Source organism: Watersipora subatra, chromosome 10 (assembly GCF_963576615.1).
Source record: "Watersipora subatra chromosome 10, tzWatSuba1.1, whole genome shotgun sequence".
NCBI classification, from domain to species: Eukaryota; Metazoa; Bryozoa; class Gymnolaemata; order Cheilostomatida; family Watersiporidae; genus Watersipora; species Watersipora subatra.
In genome coordinates this window covers 28,438,633-28,461,727 of record NC_088717.1, presented here as the reverse complement: position 1 = coordinate 28,461,727, position 23,095 = coordinate 28,438,633, and the positions used below count along the sequence as shown (strand labels likewise).

General features: G+C 37.8%; 1 protein-coding gene across 1 annotated transcript in view; it reads right to left on the bottom strand.

Moving 5' to 3' along the window:
- Positions 1–23,095, bottom strand: part of LOC137405606 (DNA polymerase alpha catalytic subunit-like) — a 99,327-nt gene that overhangs the window by 40,081 nt on the left and 36,151 nt on the right. The window contains exons 12-18 of the mRNA XM_068091925.1: positions 22,474–22,590; positions 20,865–20,939; positions 15,985–16,123; positions 12,227–12,390; positions 11,468–11,711; positions 10,003–10,121; positions 481–659 (exon numbers count right to left, since the gene is read on the bottom strand). Coding sequence (XP_067948026.1) covers positions 481–659; positions 10,003–10,121; positions 11,468–11,711; positions 12,227–12,390; positions 15,985–16,123; positions 20,865–20,939; positions 22,474–22,590 — 1,037 coding nt within the window. The remainder of the gene's footprint in view (positions 1–480; positions 660–10,002; positions 10,122–11,467; positions 11,712–12,226; positions 12,391–15,984; positions 16,124–20,864; positions 20,940–22,473; positions 22,591–23,095) is intronic.

The following is a 23,095-nucleotide window of genomic DNA, read 5'->3' as shown; positions in this document are numbered from 1 at the left end:
AAACCCAAAAGAAACTGTAAACAACAAAAAATGACAAGAAATCCAAGTATCTAAAGATCTCACTCACACACACCTCGCCCGCTCACACACACTGCGCATACGCACTGCGCATACGCACTGCGCATACGCACTGCGCATACACACACCCAACTACCGCGCACGCACACACACACACAACTATCGCACACACCACACACTGCAAGTAACTACAAACAACATACGCTGTAACTGTAAACAAAATACATTGTAAATAACCACAAAATACACTATGAATAACCACAAACAGCACACACTCTAAGTATCCACAAAAAACTACACACTGTAAGTAACCGTAAACACCAACACACGCTGTATATAGCCACAAACAACTACACACTGTAAGTAACCGTAAACACCAACACACACTGTATATAGCCACAAACAACATACACTGAAATACCTACACGCATCTGTAAAAACCGCTTTGGATACTGTCAGTACCTGTAGGATGCTTTCAATTCTTCCACATCAACCTCTTCTCGCTTTTGCTGCAGTAACTGAAGAACGAGCTCAGACAGGTCATAGCTTTTGGCTCTTATGAGCTCACGGGCAGATATCATTGTATCACAGATAATGCGACCGCACATAGCACTCCTGTCTACTTGCATCGACTTTCCCATCTGTATTGACAATCCGTATCTTTGAGCCAGTATCATAGACATATATCATAGACACTAGAAATTCCACTGTCATACAGCCCACGACTAAAGTGATAATGGAAAAAAGAAAGGGTACTGTTGAAAAAGTAGTTCTCAGCAGGAATTGACGGAGTATAGTGTAAATGAGACTTGTTTGAGATGATATAAAATAAATTTGAGGGAGCACGACTCTAAAAAGGTGCAACTAACAATTTATTTTGGAGGCAAAGTTGGGTTGAAACCAGGTATACGAGTAATTGGTTAATTGTTGATATTATAATATCTGTTAGAAGTATACAGTATCTGTTAAAGGTCGCGCAGTCTAGTCTCCTCTCTTTTGCGTTGTAAGATTTGGTCATTGATAGCTAATCGAGTGATGCGCCCCCTAGCAAAGTTGTTAACAAGTAAGTCATTGATGTTTCGAACTCGAGAGAGAAAGAGCAACAAACGATATTCCAGCGGTCATTTCGTAGTGGCCTATACCAATGACAGCTTTAGCCATGGTAAGACCTTGACTCTTGTGTATTGACAGACCCCATGCTAGATCGAGAGGAATGCCTGTACGTCTAAGAGTGGCATGGCCAGCAGTCCAAGTACGCTTGATAGGTATAACTGGAAAACTGTTGGGGTGTTGGGGAATAAATGTTGGACCAGTATAATCTACAAATATGCAGCCAACGAAAGCAGGTAATGCAGGTGGGCCTTGATTTGCACAGTATATGATACGCAAGACAGTACCAATTGAACCATTGATTAATCCCTTCTCAACCCAAAGATTTGCTTTAAGCATAACTAGCGAACCGACTGATAGAAATACAGTGCGTTGAAGACCGCATGCAAGATTAGAAGATGCCAAGTGAGCATTGCGGCCAGCGTGTTTTGAGGTAATCTGTGCAATGGGATTGCCAAGTAGTAGAAGTCTGTTTGAGTTGAAGTCGTGGACCTATTCACATGTTGGAAATAGACGAGTAGCAGTATTGAAGACGGGATCATGATCAGCAATGCCAGGAAATCGGCGCGACAGGAGTTCATAGTCTTGCTTGGTCGACTCTCCATCACAGAGGCTTAGTAATAGATCGCAGAAGATTAGATCGTTTGCTTGGCGCATACATTGGGCTAAGAAGAACGCAGTATCAAAGGTTTGGTAAGCTGAGTGGCCATGCAAACAAACAGCACTCCTGACGTTGGGCTGAAACATTCTGGCATCTAGAACAGGCGGTAGTTGACCAAAATCGCCAAACATGATTATGGAGCAGCCACCAAAAAACAGGTCAGATTACTCAGGGAAGGCTTGTCGCAAACGTTTATCAATTGCATTTATCAGGCGGAAGCCAATCATTAAAAGTTCGTCAATTATGATGTATTTAATTTGCAGACACTTAGCTTGAAGAATTTGCAAAGCAGGGCCATTTAGCTGCCGAGTGTCAGTAGGTTTAGCAAAGTGTAGGAAAGAATGAATGGTCGAACCAGAGATGTTCAATGCCCGACACCAGTAGGAGCCAAAAGTTTGCAACGTTGACCGAGCAGTTGATGCAATGCTTGAATTAGGAAGCTATTACCTGTTCCAGCAGAACCAAGAACAAGTGCTCTGAGGGGAGGAGGATTGGGAAGTTGGGAATGGTTCTCTATGCGGTCATAGACTTGCCTTTGCTCATTGTTTAGTTGGGCAATATCAACAAGGGGTATTTCAATGGGAGGTGGATTGTAATTGTTTTGAGCATCAATTAAAAAAGTAGGAGTGTGTGGGACAAGGTGTAGGAGATCTTGGCTATCGGCAACCCGGTCAAAATCCGGATTGGCTTGTAAAGCAGGTTGAGCAAAAGGCAAGTCGTCTTCTTAGTCAAGTAGGCCCATCCAGGGCTCACGTTCATGGGGAGGATTTTCAGGAATGTTTTCTGCATTTTGAGCAAGTTGGGCCGCCGCTTGTTCCACTGCATTTTCAAGTGGTTGATCTTGGTCAACGAGTAGGGGGTTTTCATGAATGAATTGTGTGTAAGCATCGACTGGGTTCTCAAAGCCTGCGAGCAATTGGTTCCACTGGGTGAAAGGTTTATGAAGAACTAAAAACTGCATGCAATACTTGGCAAATGTGTCACTTACTGGATCTGAGCTGTATTTGGGGAAGATTTGCATGATGGCACCACCACCGATACGGGCATGAGCTGTAAGGAAGTTTGCATTACGGTGTTGGATAAGTCTGAATGATTTTGTGAATGCAAAGAAAGACATGGCGTGGGAGGCAGGAGGACGGACCATGTATTTTCGCATATCAGAGTTTCCTTGACCAGGTAAGTTGTCCTGTATTGTTTGACCATCAACTTTAAGAGTGACAAAGCTGCGTGAGGAGTGATACAGAGGTAAGCTAGCAACGACATGAACTGCTTCTTGTGCGCAAACATCTCTAGCAACAGTGTCGAGGAGTAAAGCAGTTGCAGTGCGTTGTATGTTGGCTTTAGGAGGAAGCTGTTGTGTGGTAATTTGATAATAAGCCTGCGTGTAGTCAGTACTTGCGGTTTCAGCTTTTGAAGTATATTTGGCAATGTATTTGGCTGCATCGGTTATGTCAAAAGTCAATGAAATATCATGATTTGCAGTCCATGTAACCCTGCATCTGCGATGATAGTTGTTCAAGAGAGGGTCAAACCCTGCATCTGCGATTATAGTTGTTCAAGAGAGGGTCATTAGTAGCAGATTTTATAGCCATAAATGATCTATGACCTTGTTCATCTAGAACAAAATCAACAGATGTTTGTGCTTGGAGTTCTTTTGGAAAGCCAAATCGGCACTTTTGAGTGCCATTTGGCTGTGTTCGCAAGCAGTACCCTGGATTGCAACGTGTATGTTTTTGACAAATGTTGACGAGGTTTTTCAAGTAGTTTTCTAAGTTATCTACATCTTGACCCCCTTACTGAGCATGGGTGGTTTTGAACATCCCAATAGAAGTTAGCTGGATTTTGGTTATGTTCAATGGCAGGATTCCAAGTGAATACATATTTATCCCAATATGATGTTAGTTCAAGTTGTGTAGAAGTTTGTGTGTTTGGGGCAATTTGTAACCAAGCTAGGCCATGTACATGCAAGCTGCCTCGATGTTGTCATTCAAATCTGTACCAGTAGTCATCAATTAGAAAGTAAGGTGTAAGGAAATGTTTGAAGAACGTGTCAAATCAAACACCTAGGTATGAGTCAACAGTAAGAGGTGAGTGCGCAATTGCTTGAGCAATGGTTCTACTGTCAGTGTCAAGGAAACGTGCAAGATCGGGCCACTGCATGTCAGCAACTGAAAATGTGAAGAAAGCAGTAGCATTTCCGAGTTGTTTGTTCATTGCCAGAAGTTCATTGCGTCAGCTATACCAGTATTGAGCAGTACCCCTGATTTGGGAACCGAACCTAAGAATTTTGTTGCTCAAGTTTCGTTGATTTTTATTGACAAGTTGGCGAATATCAGCTACAGACATTTCACGTTCATTTGGGTTGTTCTGTACGAAGACTTGACCTACTTGAATAGATTGCCAGCGGAGTATACTATTATAAGCAAGGAAAAACAAATCTAGGAACAGCTTGAAATCGACCATCTTTGTGGTAAAGAGGATGTTTGAAGTAGTCACGCGCGAAAACAGGTTTAGCACGGGGTGTACGTAAATCTGCGTCACCTGTCGGGAAAAAAAACAGGAAATGTTCTTGCTATGTAGCCAACAGTGTTGAACTCGTCGATAGGTTCACCTTGTCTTGCAGGCCAGTCAGTTACATCATTGTTATCAATTGCAGCCTGAATAGCTTGATGTTCATTTGGTGCGGGCCTTTGTGCAGGTGCAAATGTATTTGGAATGACATGGTCATTTGGAATATTTGGTTGACGTTGCAAGTTAGGTTCATTGTTGTTGGCTTCATTTGGGTTGTTGGCGCCATTATCTGGAATAGGCGCTGGAGGTAGGTCAGCATCTAACTCTTGTACTATATGATGGTCAGGTAATTCCACAATGTCATCAAGTGGCAAAGCATCTATGTTTTCTTGGATAATGTTTATGTTACGATAAAATTCATTGTTAGCTTTAAGCCAAATGAGCGCAGCAAAAACACTTTGACGACGAACTGTAAAGAGATTGGCTGGCAAGGCAGTTTAGTCAAAGCGTCGACGAAGGACAATGTCAATTTGTTGTAGTTGGCGAGGTAAATTTATAACAAAGTCATTTACGTTCTGAGGGAAATTGATGACATGACCTCTGAACACAAATTGGCCACCATACCGAAGACGGAATATAGACATTGTAGGATTAACCTGAGCAATGAGTAACTATTCTATAAGTGTAAGAGAAGATAACAATTCAACAGATGGACCTGGGTCCATATTGTTGGCTGCACCGAATTTATTAACAGCGTCAGGTCTAACATGTTGGCACGTATGACATAGTTGTATTTGAGCATTGTATGTAATAAAATGTTTCTCATTACATCCAGTACATATGGGCTGTGATATGTTGTTGTCAAGTCTGCCTAGAAAGTTGTTACGTAGTTCTTGAAAAGCAGGACAATCTAAAGACTGAAAATGAGGAATGTGATGAAGGGGAGCAACATTGGGAGGAGCAATATTTTCATGGTCAATGATGTCCATAAAATCATGTTCATCATCTGGAAACGAAGGGATGTCATTTACATCGCCTACAACATCTACTAAAGAATTATCTGAATCAGATGAGTTGTTATTAATTTGAGTAGCGTGTTGTTGAACATTAGCATTTGATGTAGATGGTTGCTGTGAGGACCTATTTATTCTTCTATTGCGATGTAATAATTGAGAGACACGTGGACGGCCACTGCGTCGGCCGCGACGTGGTGTTCTGGGAAGTTGTATGTCCATGGTAGTTGTCAAGTTGTTTTGAAATTAAATTCCAAAAGTCAATTATGCAAAACAAAAGGTTGTAAAAAAATCACATCTAATCTACTACCATCTCAAAACTACGCTTTACAACCCGATTTTACCAAAAATCTCCACAAAACGCTTGAAAAGCTTGGTTTAATACAATAATAAATCACACCTAATCACACAAAAAATCACACCTAATCTACTACTATCTCAAACCTGTTTTACAACAATAAAAGAAAATTAAAGCTGTAGGCCTAACCTACTGTAATGTATGTATTTTAACAACAACAATAAGGAAATATGTTTATAACTCTGAAATGCAAAATTAGAAGTAAAATGGCAAGATACTGTGTACTATTATACAGTTTGAAAGTTGGTTGTGTTGAATGTAGAACGTTATTGATAGCGATCTTTAACAGAAAGCAAGTATGAGCGTTCATGCGTCTGAAAGTTTTCTGCAAACTGCAGCAAAATAAAAGCTGTTATAAAAGTGTTATAAAGCTGTAGTCCTAATCTACTGCAATGTATGTAATTTAACAACAACAATAAGGAAACATGTTTATTATAACTCTGAAATGCGAAATTAGAAGTAAAATGGCAAGCTACGGTGTACTATACACAGTTTGAAAGTTGGTTGTGTTGAATGTAGAATGGTTTTGATAGCGATCTTTAACAGAAAGCAAGTATGAGCGTTCACGCGTCTGAAAGTTTTTGGCAAACTGCAGCCAAATAAAAAAAATGTTCTCGTCATAAAGGGGCGTTGTAGTTCGGCCCTAGCTTGTACATGAGTTGTAAAAAATTTCAGCTAACGTTTTAAATAATGAAACCTTCGGTGATTGGACAAAAAACATAGGCTGATAAACTGTGTACCACAATTTCGTACCTGTAAATCGGTCTACGCCTCAAATGGTATACGTGTATTACAGAAACCTTCGAATAAATTCGATTACAAGTAAACAATGCCACAGGCTGGTAAAATGAGCACGGTTTTCTCGTGAAATGCGCACTGCTAAATAGTTCTACTATCTGTCGCACAGCTCTATTGGCGTATCGTTTACCGGTCTTAACTTTTATTAAACCAAATAACGTGTATTTCCTCGATGTACAGCTAAACTTGTTGTTCCAGCAGGGTATTTCCTCGATGTACAGCTAAACTTGCTGTTCCAGCAGGGTATTTCCTCGATGTACAGCTAAACTTGTTGTTCCATCAGGGTATTTCCTCGATGTACAGCTAAACTCGCTGTTCCAGCAGGGTATTTCCTCGATGTACAGCTAAACTTGCTGTTCCAGCAGGGTATTTCCTCGATGTACAGCTAAACTTGCTGTTCCAGCAGGGTATTTCCTCAATGTACAGCTAAACTTGTTGTCCCAACAGGGTATTTCCTCGATGTACAGCTAAACTTGCTGTTCCACCAGGGTATTTCCTCGATGTACAGCTAAACTCGTTGTTCCAGCAGGGTATTTCCTCGATGTACAGCTAAACTTGCTGTTCCAGCAGGGTATTTCCTCGATGTACAGCTAAACTTGTTCCAGCAGGGTATTTCCTCGATGCACAGCTAAACTTGCTGTTCCAGCAGGGTATTTCCTCGATGTACAGCCAAACCTGCTGTTCCAACAGGGTATTTCCTCGATGTACAGCTAAACTTGCTGTTTAGCTCTTCACATATGTTCTACACTTACCAAAGATTTGTATTTCAAGGACATATGTAGAGCATATGTAGAACATATGTAGAACATGCCGCTGTATATTTACCACTATTTGGAATTATTGTTGATAGGCTGAAAATCGATTCTTAACTCTTTCACTATCACATTAAATTCGCTATTTTGAACAAATTAATTCAAACGGATTTTCGAAAAATCGATATACCGCTAGTATTCAAGTAATATCTCGAGAATGAATGCAGATTTCATTTTACTGTAAAATTCCTTTTTATTCAGAACACAATTCTCTACAAAATAAGTATAAAATTGTTTAGTGAACCCCACTCTTGCAAAATCTCTGATGCTTGTAGAACGCGGTGAGTTTATTAATGCCATGACGATATTGATTTGGTTTTTCTGCTTTGAAAAATGATTACAAATGTAATGGCTTAGCAAAAAGATTTTCGACTGGTTGACCGTGATTTGCAATGGGATTGTTTCATTGGAGACTAAATTTGATTGGTCGACTAAAATTTGATTGGAGCTAAATTTGATTGGTCATTGTAGGCTTCGTAATGAAAAGTGAAACCCTATTGATAAGCCGATACGCCGGCTTACGGTCTGTACTTCTATTACCGCGAAAGCCGGCTTACGGTAGAGAAAGAGTTTGGCTCCTGGCAGCAAGTATTTCATGTTACTTACTTTACTAAGGCAATGCATCAAAAAACGCATTTAAGCTGTGAGTATGGTATATGGTAAATGATCAAGAGCAACAAACGTTCAGCAAAGGCATTGACTCAATGCTACACGAGCTAGCCATGCATGTGACAGCATTCTTACAAGCACTTATACACAATAGCTACTAACCTACTCTGGTGATATGTTGTTCACTCTATACAATAGCTACTAACCTACTCTGGTGATATATTGTTCACTCTATACACAATAGCTACTAACCTACTCTAGTGATATGTTGTTCACTCTATACACAATAGCTACTAACCTACTCTGGTGATATGTTGTTCACTTTATACACAATAGCTACTAACCTACTCTAGTGATATGTTGTTCACTCTATACACAATAGCTACTAACCTACTCTGGTGACATGTTGTTCACTTTATACTAGAGCTGCACAACAATTATAAAAATTGATCGCGATTAATAACTGGTCTGAACCAGTTAATCTCCGATTAATCTTAGAATTAATCTAGCAAAAACCTGCATATTCAAAAACAAATAATACAGCTACGTATAGATTAATTATATTTTAAACAATTGATAGCAGTAGTACATGTTATGTACAATGTACATACATGTAAGTTAAAATGTAATAATTATTATGAGTATGAAAACTATCTATGAAAGTCTATAATTAAGTCAGCCAAGAGTTAAGGCAGCACAGTTTATTCACATTATCTGAATAAAGAAATGCCCTCTTCCTACATACAATATTGCCAGCTTTAGAGAATAGCCACTCACAGGGGACAGTAGTAGTAGTTATTGTCTGCAACAGCTGGTGATGATTTCTGCGCGGTAGGATGAGAGTTAGTTAAAATATATCTTAATGATGATGTGTTGTGGTGGTAGGCAATTTCTTTCTGGCATATACTGCACTTCACTTTCTTGTTTATGCTTCCAACAATTTACAGAAATGCGCTACCTAGGGTGGAAGAGATTTTTCTGCTTTCATGTTCCAATAAAGTGTCAATCTTATAATACTAATATTCTGAAGCTGAAATATGATTGTGATTTTTTTCAAAAATGAAAATACATGTATAATTTGCTTACAAAAGTTTTTTTTAAATAAACAAAAAATAGACTGTAAGATACGTATTAAATAATACTGAAATCACTTTTTGTTGCTATTACCTAGAAACATGTTCTTACAGCTAACAACATGGCCGCTCACAGCTAGATTGGCACGGCGCTTGTGCATTGTATAAACAAGTTTAATGTTAGTGACTCAATGTGTTTTCATAGTCGAGTGCAAAATAATTGCGGTTTAATTTATTGGTAAGAAAGTGTTGCTTGTCATAATATTTGTTAGTAAATTAAATGGTAGTAACCTGCTACGTTAGTATAACGTATGGTACTAAACAGTACAAAGGAAAGGAACCACATCAAGATCATCACCTCGGTTGCATTTTAATTGAAGATTAATTGGCCCAACTCAGTTAATCGTTTATTTGCATTAGTCGCGTTAATCGTTTAATTAACGGCGTTAATCGTTCAATTAACGCGATCATTGTGCAGCTCTACTTTATACACAATAGCTACTAACCTACTCTAGTGATATGTTGTTCACTTTATACACAATAGCTACTAACCTACTCTAGTGATATGTTGTTCACTTTATACTCAATAGCTACTAACCTACTCTAGTGATATGTTGTTCACTTTATACACAATAGCTACTAACCTACTCTAGTGATATGTTGTTCACTTTATACACAATAGCTACTAACCTACTCTGGTGATATGTTGTTCACTTTATACTCAATAGCTACTAACCTACTCTAGTGATATGTTGTTCACTCTATACACAATAGCTACTAACCTACTCTGATGATATGTTGTTCACTTTATACACAATAGCTACTAACCTACTCTAGTGATATGTTGTTCACTTTATACACAATAGCTACTAACCTACTCTAGTGATATGTTGTTCACTTTATACACAATAGCTACTAGCTAAATCACATGAGAATCAACTCTTTATTTAGATTTAAAAATCTGAGTTGTTTAATGCGATGTTTGTCTCGAACTGGAATTCTACAAGTTCAACAAACTACAATAAACTGACAGACTGACCGCTTTCCTCGGAACATCTCCCGACCTTTTCAGCCTGCTTATTTTGTGCCAATGCGGCACTTTATTGCTAGACACACGATTTAGCAGCAAGTCCAACTCAAAGTTGCTGATGTCATGGCCTAAAACACATATTACAACAATATAGTCATATGAGTTGTATTTAAACCATAACTGCCACGAACAACTTTTATCATATTTACTAGGTAAATCAGACATGCTGATTCCGATTTTGTAATCAAAATAAAGATTAGGCCACTAACTTTCAGAGTAATGAAGAACTTTTTATAGCGTTTTAATATCGGTCTCGAAAACAACACAATCGGCATAACAAGCTCCGCCCATAAATACTTGACGTAACCTAGCTTTTTAGGAACAGAAGTTACGTAGGGATGTTTATACCGATTTAGAATAATAGAGATGGGTGTTTTAAAATCCATTAATATCTAAATTCAGCCTTAAAAATAATATCAGTCTTTTCTGAAAGGTAGATAAGCTATTTAGCATTGCATATTTAAAAAGCGCAATAACAACGCTAGCTCGTGATAAAACCGCGCTTTTTGAGCTCATTTTTCTCGGCGTCCAGCCCATTTAAACGTCATGTAACAAGCTGCGAGCAATTTTAAATAGTTTATATCCCTTTCATAAAAAACTGAAACTATTTTACAGGCTGGATTTAGATAATAATGGGTTTTAAGACACCCATCTCTATTATTCTAAATCGGACTAAACATTCCCAACTTCCGTTTCTGAAAAAGCTAGGTTTCGTCACATATTTATGGGCCGAGCTTGTAATGCCGATTGTGTTGTTTTTGAAACGGATATTGAAACGCTTTAAAAAAGCTTAAATGACTTTGAAGGTTAGTGGACTAATCTTTATTTTGAGTACAAAATCGGAATCAGCGTGTCTGATTTACCTAGAAAATACGATAAAAGTTGTTCGTGACAGTTATGGTTTAACTATAGTCATAAGAGCTGTATTTGACTATAGTCAAATGAGCTGTATTTGGCTATAGTCAAATGAGCTGTACTTAACTATAGTCATATGAGCTGTATTTGACTATAGTCAAATGAGCTGTATTTGGCTATAGTCAAATGAGCTGTACTTAACTATAGTCATAGGAGCTGTATTTGACTAGAGTCATAAGAGCTGTATTTGACTATAGTCATATGAGCTGTATTTGACTATAGTCATATGAGTTGTAATTAACTATAGTCATATGAGCTGTATTTAACTATAGTCATATGAGCTGTATTTGACTATAGTCATATGAGCGGTATTTGACTATAGTCATATGAGCTGTATTTAACTATAGTCATATGAGCTATATTTAACTATAGTCAAATGAGCTGTATTTAACTATAGTCATATGAGCTGTATTTGACTATAGTCATATGAGCTGCATTATACTGCCTGGTACAATTAACAGAACTAGGATGAAGATGAGTGATAGACTATGCCATTTACCTATAAGAATGTCGGGATCATACTTGTGAACTTTAGCCAATAAGAAGCCAAGCAGAGCCCTCTCAGAAGCTAGTATTTCCATTTTGAGGTGAGCTCCTTGAGCTGCCACTTGCTCAGCCAAGTTGAGAGGGTACACCAAGTCAGAAGTTTTGCTGACAGCTAAGAAATGGTGGTGAAAATATTTATCAGGAGATGGTCTGTCAACGTGATACTCAGTGTTAACCAGACAGGCCACCTGCACGACCTACAGAGGAAACAAGAAACATGTGCTTTTCATAACCAAATGGAGTAGAGCATACACCTGGTCATCACATGGACACCGCAGCATCAATGCTACAAGATGCAAAATGAGTAGTCTTCGCTCTTGTAATGGATTGTTTAGTCATAGCAGAGGTGAATTGTCAGCGGTGAAAATTACCAATGATCAGACCACTAGATAGGCATTAGTTACTTCATGAGTGTAGCTGGTGAATCAGAACAATTATAAACATGGTTTTCCATTGTAATATTTTGTTTTAGGTGTTTTTTGAGAGAATGGGAATGGATTAATCTGTATTAGGTTATACTACATAAAATAATTTGATTTGAGATACAAGTGAATTGACATACGAGCTCAGTCCCAGAGCGCATTAAGCTCGTATCTCAAGGTATATCTGTAACTGTAAACACAAAACATTTAAAACCATATAAATTCAGTGCACAGACCTTGCCATTCCTTCCAATAAGAAACAAAATTGTTATGAATAGAACTAGACATACTTCATTCTGGTTAGACTGTGAGTTGTGAGCACTCTTAACACTCATGGTGAGGGTAACGAGGGGTGGAGCTGGTAATGTTTCGGCCTCCGTCAATACAGACACAGTCTTTAAGTTTGTCACCAAAACATCATACTTGCACCAGCTCACTGAGTACGGACTCGCTTCTGTATAAACAAATGCTTCGTGAAAAGATATTACAGCGCATGCTACTATACAGACAATATAATCTACAATATGACAGATATTCAATTCAATTAAGGTTGCCAACGATTGGATGACTTACGAGCTCACATATTATGTCACTATGCTACAGCACTGGTAACCATTGGAGACCATTTCATAGCACAGATTGGCATGTAAAGGTATGGCCACACGAGCCGATTTTATCGTTGGTTCTGACCGAAATCACGAAATGAATGAAAAACACAGAATTATTCAGCTAAAATTCACAGAATTGTCTGAGCTGCCAATGCACACTGAAATCGTCGACGAAAAGTTTTTAATTGGCTAAATAAATTATTAGCGAGCACGATTCTAGCAGCTTTCACAATTTATATAGTCCAAGCGATAGTAAAGCGAACCAACCATTAAAACTGAAAGCAATTCCTTCACTCAAACTATGGCAACAGTATTCATGTTGGAGAAAAAAATTTCAATGTCATCGTATGAACAGATTACTGGGTACCCGACCTGCTGCCCACAGTTCACGCAGGATTTCTCAATAGCAGCAAATTTATCGCATTTAACACATACATGTAGAATAGTGAAAATAATATAGATATAGTAAAAAAATCCAATACAATTTTAACAAATAAACCGCCAAGCTACTAGCCAGCTACTAGCCAGACGAATGTCTTGGGTTAAATACTCAGATAAATAGCAGGATTGTTGTTCCTCCAGGGCTACATTGTTGTTTCTCTAGGGCTACATTGTTGTTTCTCCAGGGCTACATGCGAGAAGGACATTAACAAAGACTGTTTGGACCACAAATTATCCTTTCAGTACTTTCTTCAGCACCGATAAGATCAGAGGTAACCTGTGACCTTTTTACTGTGGGCTTGATGAATATTATTAGGCTAAATTAGGTTTACATTCCATATTATAGAAGAGTGAGGGTCGTGCAATGACCGAAAAACAAAAAGAACCAACATGTTTATTTACCAAAATTGCTATTAAAAACGATGATATTAGCAAAAAGATTTAGGAGTCATCGAAGCTTACTGAAAGGAAGGGATGAACTGGGAGAAACAAAACACGTAATCCTAGTTTTTAAAATGTCTCTCCTCGTCCTTCAAGAATGAGCTGCAGTTGAAGCTTCGAAAATACAACTTTTGTCCAAAAGAAAAAATGGCACATTTTTTAGAATTCTAATACAAAAGTTCAAAATTTTTCAATTAAAAGTACATAGCAATCAGGAGATATTCGAATGCAAGACTATAACCTTGTAGTCTGAACATAATATTCAAGCATAAACATGTAAATTATATAAACCTACATGTACAAGTTTCATGTTTCAAAAGTTTTGCGAAAAGAGTTCAAGGATCAAACTGATTTCAGAGGCTGTAGTTTGGTGATTACCGGTTGATTAACATAAGTAAGCCAGGTTTTGAGGGAATGCACTCGCGAGGAGCAAATATTCAAATTATAGACTGTATAATTTTGCACAAACTGAATTACAACTTGCAAACTCCTGCTGATTGAATGCGTGTAACGATGGGAAAGAGTGCAACCATTGCACACAGTTTATACTTTTGAAGGATAGTGCGCGTTCCCATTAATTACAATAAAGTATAGCGGAGGTTTGGTTTTGACATACCTAGTTGTATATGTTGGACTGCATATGTTGGACTGTGTATATCAGACTATATGTTGGCCCTTATATGTTGGACCGTATATGTTGGACCGTATATGTTGGACCGTATATGTTGGACCGTATATGTTGGACCGTATATGTTGGACCGTATATGTTGGACCGTATATGTTGGACTTTAAATGTTGGACTGCATATATTGGATCGTATAAGTTGGACTGTATATGTTGGACTGCATATGGTGGAATGTATGTGTTGGACCTTATATATTGGACTGTATATGTTGGACCGTATATGTTGGGCTGTATATGTTGGGCTGTATATGTTGGACCGTATATGTTGGACTGTATATGGTGGATCGTATATGGTGGACCGTATATGTTGGACCGTAAATGTGGGACTGTATATGTGGGACTGTATATGTTGGACCGTATATGTTGGATCGTAGATGTTGGACTTTATATGTTGGACCGTATATGTTGGCCTGTATATGTTGGATTGTATAAGTTGGACTGTAGATGTTGGACTATATATGTTGGAATGTATACGTCGGACCTTATATATTGGACTGTATATGTTGGACTGTATATGTTGGACTGTATATGTTGGATTGTATAAGTTGGACTGTAGATGTTGGACTATATATGTTGGAATGTATACGTCGGACCTTATATATTGGACTGTATATGTTGGACTGTATATGTTGGACTGTATAAGTTGGACTGTAGATGTTGGACTGTAGATGTTGGACTGTATATGTTTGACTGTATATGTTGGCCTGTATATGTTGGACCTTATATATTGGGCTGTATATGTTGGACTGTATATGGGGGACTGTATATGTTGGACTGTATATGTTGGACTGTATAAGTTGGACAGTAGATGTTGGACTGTAGATGTTGGACTATATATGTTTGACTGTATATGTTGGCCTGTATATGTTGGACCTTATATATTGGACTGTATATGTTGGACTGTATATGGGGGACTGTATATGTTGGACTGTATATGTTGGACTGTATATGTTGGACTGTATATATTAGACCATATATGTTAGGCTGTAGATGTTGGATTGTAAATGTTAGACTGCATATGTTGGACCGTATATGTTGGATCGTATATGTTGGACTGTATATATCAGACTGTATATGTTGGACCGTATATATCAGACTGTATATGTTGGACTGTAGATGCGACATGAGAAATATTGAATATACTAAAGGACTGCAGACTTTTAACTTGCAGGAAATAGCAAGTTAAAGGATCGTTTGCCTAAGCTATCTCTCAAAGTGTAGCTTAGAGAGACAAACCGATGTAATGAGACTCAATGAATCTCCATAACAGGCTTGTTCTTTTGACCTATGAATGATGATCATCAACAGGCATGGTGATAGCAAAACAACAGATTGTGCTACTGGGTGATAACTTGAGTCAAAGACCTCTATAAAGATGACCTTAGCTCATAGGTACCAACAAAATACTATAAATATAAAGCTAAGACATCAAGCTTCAATTTGATATAATTTTTTGTTTTTGTAGACACACCCAGTCCGGAGAAATAATAGTTGGAATGAGATCCTCAAAACACTTAGATTCAAGAGGAAGTGCTATTACGAGGACTATAGCCGCACTTCAGCGAGGACTATAGCCGCACTTCAACGAAGAGACCGACAGAATAGAGACGATGTAATGCTGCAACTTGAACAGAATAGTCAATCTGAGTAATGCGAGAGACAGGCAGCCGTGCAACTAGTGGCATGTATTTATTTTTCTGAGTGTTTTAACCGCGATCAAGTTTGATCGATTTTAATTTTGAAACATCCCAGCAGTCAAATAACCTCAAGTATCGAAAACAATCCCAAATGATAGAAAAATATCCATACCTTTTGATAAAATCTACAAAACAAAGTTTTGTGTAAGTTGATGTGGAAGAGTGAAATCAACTCACTTGGCTGCGTTATATCCAACCAGCATGGTCCTTTGATCTTCTGCTCCAGCAAAAATAATTCCAACGAAGACTTATTGGTGCCGAAGACGTGACTGAAGGTCTCTCCAAAGAGGTCTTTAGGGAGGGCTGGATATTCACACTTGAAAATAAATCCCAAGGCTAGTTGTGTTAGATAGAGGCTCTTGAACACTGTGCTTCCACGCTTTGAGTTTCAAAGTTGTTTCGCTTCCAAATTGTAAAAATGGTAAGATCTAAATGCATTTGACATCATTTCGTTTCACTAAATTTGTGTGAAGGCATTTGCTGTAGAGTACAGTGGACCCTTGCTCACTGATGATCGCTGTTAGAGTTTAACATCATAAAATGCTCACTACTGATAGATTTGAATTGATAATACTCGACTCAGCTCCCCAGTGAAAGCGAAAATTCTTTTCACTCCACTGGTGCCGATCTCTTTCTAGACGTACCTTTTCCAGCTTCAAAAAGGTTCCTTACTAAAGGCGACTATCGTTCATGCGACCTCTGAAGTAAGACCCTGTATACTAAGTAATAAATTTTGTTGATATCTTTGTAATAAAGAGCACAACACGTAAGAACACCACAGTAAAAATGTTAGTGCAACTGGTTGACTACGCATGAATTGAAAAGTGACTGTAACCCAAAAGCGAGTCCACTTTAACAAATTTGTTTTGAAGGATACCACATCACGAATCTTGGCCAGACTTATATAGTGCAACTCAGAGTCATTGAAATGATGGGTACGAATTCGTTGGTGGCGGGCCACTTCGAACCCATTAAATGCATGGAAACACAGTGAAAATGGCAAAACGAGACAAATTGTTTAGTTTGATTCGAGCAACAGCATGAAACTAGTAATTTGTTCTAAACATTATGAGAGGATATCTCAATCATGGCTGACATCAGAGCTCATTGTCAGACTGATACGCATGCCAGTTTTAGTCATTAAAAATAAACAGAATTAGTTATAGATGTCAATGAAATATGACACTGATGAGTTATTCACTATGTTTCCATGGTGCGCAGTACTGCGAAGCAGCCCTCTCCAAAGTCGAGGGGATTGTACGTTTCCATGCTACGCAGTGGTTTTCAGCAAATTAGCCAGAAAAGAGAAATTGTATAAATCGAGTCCCTGGGTGGATACATGGAATCGATCATGCGTACCGAACGTCAGAAAAGGTCTTTTCATGCTTTTGTCATCATTATACTTTTATTTACAATACACATTCACAATGTTTTACAAACCTTAACACAATTTTTACAAATAATATATTTTTAATAAATATTTATATAAGTAATAGATTATTGAAATGTTACTTTAGGGCTTGCCACCTATTTTTCGAAAAGTGTTGGTATCGATAACAAAGTCCAGGAAAGTAATCACTTCACCATCTTCGTAGGAGCAGACCAAAATTAAATTTAAGTGAAAAAATATCGGAAGAATAGCAAAAACAAAGATAACCAGGATAACTTTTGTACTAGTCTATGGCGCTCGAAGAATCTGTTTCCACGGCATGAGAGCTATGCGCAGCCACTGCGGAACTGCCGTTTCCTTGCTGCGAATTTGCACTGGCTTCGCACTGACCAGTGCGAAGACGCCGTTTCCATGATTCGGAGAGAGCGCAACTCCGAAGCACTGCGCATCATGGAAACATAGTGATAGTGTGATAGCTTTACCCGACCGACAAACTATATACAGTGGAACCTCTGCGTACGAAAGTAATTAGTTCCGGAAGCCGTTTCGTAAGTTGCAATTTTCGTTGTTAGAAACGAATATTACCACACAAATGGTGTAATCCATTCCAAACCCCCCTAAACTCGGATATACCATACATCCCCGCATATAAGCTGATTTTGAAATGCAAGAAAGTAACCAAATTAATGAGCCCAGCCTATGAGCGCAGCAAACAAAATGACATTATGCTAACTTAATTTCAAAAACTACAACTCGAGCCATTCTACGCCTACGGCTGGTAGCCTTTTACTAGCAGTTTGTTTTATACAGTAGCGATGGCTTGCACTTGAAGAAAGCTGCATGTGACGATTTATTGAAAAAAATGCAACGGAACCGGTGCCTTTAGCCTTTTTCTGTCTAGCTTTTTTCTCAAAAGGGGGGGAGCACACTCTTTTTGATAATAGGGCCCCTTGACGACAATAACAGTCTGTGGTTGGTCATAAACATGACTGCATGTGTCTTACGCGCGCCACATGCAATAGCATTAATAGTATTGCTGGTAGTTAGGAGATTTTGCCAAAGATTAGTGATATAGAGGATGAATTTCAAGGATTTTGAGACATTTCTTATCATTATTAATAAAAGTAAAACAACAATAATGGTTACCATAATCATTAATTATTTCACTACCAAATAAATTTTTATACCGAAACAATTAAATATTCGGTAAAACTGAATATTTGACATTGACGCATATGATGCCAAAACATTAGACCAAATTAGCCTAAAATTTTACTTCGCCTCATGCCATAAAAAAGCCACAAGTTGCAGAATGAATTTGGACGCCTTTGTTTCCTCTTCATTTCACTGTGGTTGACAAGTTGAATATGTTCCGTGTCAATAGATTTACCACTATTAGTATAGCTTATGGCAATATTATCACTGTTAAAAAATAATAGCCGCTGTCACTACTGCTATTACCCAATAGATAATCATCAGTGTCCATTGATCTACAATTTGTGAAAGCTCCATTGCTGTAACACGTCTGATCATTGAGATGGAAAAATTGCTACAAAAAACTGTTTTGCAAAGCGAAACTAAGGTCAGTTTGAGACGCAAACATATTTTCCATTTGCTCAACCGAAACAGATGATTGTTTTCTTCCAATTAAGCGGAGACACGAAACGTTAATTATACAACTCACCATCAGAAACGTTTTGTACTAAACCTACAAAAGCGCTCCACCTCCGCAATCTTTTACTTTGACAGGTACGTACGGCGTGTTACAATTTACAGGGTCGGCGGAAAAGCAAATTCTTATAAATTCCCCAATTTCAGGGCTGTTTGTCTAGGATCGCCTTATATGCGAGATAGGCTCACATGTAAGGACATGAGGTATTTGTATGAATTATAAATACACGTAATGGCTAAAACTCATAACAAATACATATTAGGTTTTATTATCATATTATTACATAATGCAAAGAATAAGTACACATGAAAAGAAAAACAGAAATAACGACGAAAAATGGTATGTTTATCTTTGCCATTGGCTGTCTAGATGAGGCTAAGCGAAAATCGCAAAGACTGAGAGGATTATGGTAAAAAAGGGTGTTTTTTTGTCTTAATCGCTAGGAACTAAAGTTGTCCTACCCTTTATGTGACATAGAATACCATGAAACCTCTAATTAAATGCCATGGCGCTCTATTTTTCAATCCTTCTCTCGTAATGGCTTTCAAATAGAGGTGGCATTCAATAAGAAGTTTTACGGTAACTCAAAATTATACAATATACGAAAACAAAACACTTATCATTTACTGACTTTCGCTAACCAATGAAACAGACTGAGACAGTGAGACGATTCGTACCCACCACGGGAAGCAAACGAATGAAAACATCAAACAAATAAGGGGGCCAAAGTACGGAAAGCCTTTTGTATTTAGAAAAACCTTATATAAATTGAAGCAAAATTTCTACTGAAAGACATTTCATAACTTAAACATTTTGTATATAGATTCTTTCATAAGCAGAGGTTCCACTGTATATCATTTGTTCATGGTTTATGTTAGCAGCAAGAGAACTGAAAAGCCTTAGCTGAGCAATCATTTGATTCAAGACAGATTAATCAGACGAGTGCCATAAGTGGTATCGTTTCTCTAACCACTCACCACATAACATGCACGGCTTAATTTAACCCTTTGAACCCTGGCCTTTGAACCCTGGCCTTTGAACCTTGGCTGTTCTTGTCAATGCGTGTGAGTAACCCTGGGCAATTTGTCCAACGATCCAAAGTTTTTAAGCTTTTACTAAATATATCTAAATGTACTAATAATGCAATGATATTTGGTAAAACACTAGTAAAAAAAAGTCGGGCAACCCACAGCAAATGTCGTCAAACAGAAAAAAACAGTACTTCACCATGATTCAGGCCAAAACTATAAAAGTTTATGCGATTTTAAAAACTCGTAAAAAACATTAATATCATATCCATCGAGCACATGTTCATCATTTCATGACTCAAAATATATCGGAAAATTATAGTTAGTATCATAAATTTTTTTATTTGCATCAAAATCATTTATGACCTACCAACGAGCGAGTCGTATTGGATTTTTCGCGATATCTTAATAAAATTTGTTATTATAACGAAGGAAGCAGATAAAGATATTTGAAAACTGTTACAAATGCAAGTGAAATTTCTGGTCTAACATCCTGTGCAAGAATTAATTTGATTGGTTTATGCTGTTATTTACAAAACGCTTTTGTAAACAAAACCATGTGAATGCTGGAATTCCGGCCGTTAGGGTTTTTGACACACCCTACGCAATGCTGGAATACCGGCTGTTAGGGTTCAAAGGGTTAAGAACTATCACTTTATGTTGAAGAACCATTCATAAATGCACTGACTTATTCCCACACTTTGACTAGCTACATAAATCTTCAACTTCACATGCCCTCATGGAGATGTAGTGGTGTGCAAGAACCGATAGCTAGTATAGCTAGCGAGCAAGTATAGCTAAGATTGCTAGTATAGCTAGTGAACAATGGTCTTTATATGCTTCATGAAACATGTAGAGCAGTAAGTGTACTTTTATCATGTATTAAGATTATTGCACTATGATGACGCAATCCTTATATGGCAGATGGAGCATGGGGAGAAGCAAGGAGAACAAATAGTCAACTCACCCCATAGCGAACCTCCAAATATTCAGCTTTTGTTGGGACATCGGAGAGGTCAAATGAGTATTGTCTCGTACTTGGCTGCAAAATTTGGGGATTTACAGAGTATATGCATGATTAAATATTTGGGGATTTACAGTATAGATGCATGATTAGAGGAAAAGCATGGAGCAAGAGTGTCATCTTCTAGAGTTGCAACAAAAGTAAATGGATGGAAGGTAAAGATTTAATGCAAGAGCAAAGAATACAAGAAATGATAATGACTCTGATGACAGCAGGAAACACTGAAATTTGAACCACGCATCTTGTTTTCAGTAATTTTGAGTGATTTTAGATTCCCTATGCTTGACACAAAATAATATGAAAAACAATTGTCAATGATGCCGTTTGGATCCTGCATCATTTGCAAAAATGAACAAATTTCTATTCATGAATATTGTAATAGCCTTGATTAGGGTATACAAGCGAATGTGGAGGTTTGAATATCAGCTGACAGGAAATACTAAATGGGTGTGGCTTTATTACCACTTCAGCAGCTACTAACAGTTCAGGTTGATACACAAAAGAAATATAATCAGATTTTCCCTCTTCTTGTGCCAGGTATGTGTTTATATTGTCTTTTCCCTCTTCTTGTGCCAGGTATGTGTTTATATTGTCTTTTCCTTCTTTTTGTGCCAGGTATGTGTTTATATTGTCTTTTCCCTCTTCTTGTGCCAGGTATGTGTTTATATTGTCTTTTCCTTCTTTTTGTGCCAGGTATGTGTTTATATTGTCTTTTCCTTCTTTTTGTGCCAAGTACGTGTTTAAATTGTCTTTTTTCTCTTTTTGTGTCAGGTACGTGTTTATATTGTCTTTTCCCTCTTTTTGTGCCAGGTATGTGTTTATATTGTCTTTTCCCTCCTTTTGTGCCAGGTATGTGTTTATATAGTCTTTTCCTTCTTTTTGTGCCAGGTATGTGTTTATATTGTCTTTTCCTTCTTTTTGTGCCAGGTATGTGTTTATATTGTCTTTTCCCTCTTTTTGTGCCAGGTATGTGTTTATATTGTCTTTTCCCTCTTTTTGTGCCAGGTATGTGTTTATATTGTCTTTTTCCTCTTTTTGTGCCAGGTATGTGTTTATATTATAAAATTTAATTGTATGCAGTTCAGTTTACCCAAAAAGTACAAACATTTCTTTAAATATTAAACTTTTCGCAAAATGAAAAAAAAATTGATACTGTTATCATGCCAACTCTTGGAAAGTTCACCAACTTCAAAATAATACCTATACAGAATATATATAAAGAATATATATATAGATATATATATATAGATATATATATAGATATATATATAGATATATATATATATAAAATGATGTAAACGATGTTCAACAATGTTTCCTTCGATGAAAAGACCTGGGGTATGCCTATGGAATCTGATTTAATTTAAGGGTGGCACTATATTTTTCAACCTTTCTCCTTTAGTGGCAGTCAAATAAATGAGGTGATCCAATTGGGGTTTTACGTTACACTTTTAAAAGCTTGAGTTTTAAGTAACTTATTTTTTGCGATGGGTTAAATTTTTACTTAATAGAAAAAACAGAAACATTGTTCCGTATGTAGTCAGTCACTTACCTTAGTTTTATAGTTTTGAATTTTGAACTTGGGAGCAATTTCCTGATTAAACTCATTGTATACATCTATGAAGGCCAATGGTTCATCTGTCAGCTCTTTCCGTGCTGAGTCATACCTCTATAACGAACAAGTTATACTAGACCCTTTTGCACATGTAGCTACATGTTACTCAAGAACAATTTGATCGAGTTCTTGCAGCCGGACAATGGCCTTTATCACTGACAATATTAATGATAGAAATTAGTCAGCTGGGTGGCCAGGCTATGTGAGTGAGATAGGAGTCGTGCCCCCATGTCTCAGTGGAAGAAAGATATGGTTAACGTAGTTAGTGTTACGGTACGATGTGTCACTTTGAGAGAGATAGGTAGAGTTATAAGTTCCATTGTGAGAGATGAGGGAGGGATGGGGGGAGAGATGGAGGGGGGGGGAGAGAAGGTGGGGGGGGGAGAGAGAAGAGGAGAGATGGGGGGAGGGTAGAGACTGGGGGGGGGGGACATGGGGACCTGTTTCTACAAGTTCAGAGAGGTGATGCATTAAGATGAAATTTTTTTGACCAAATTAGCTTGGGAACCAAAATAATTAATCACGGTCGATACTCTAAATATATCAACCTTTTAGCTTT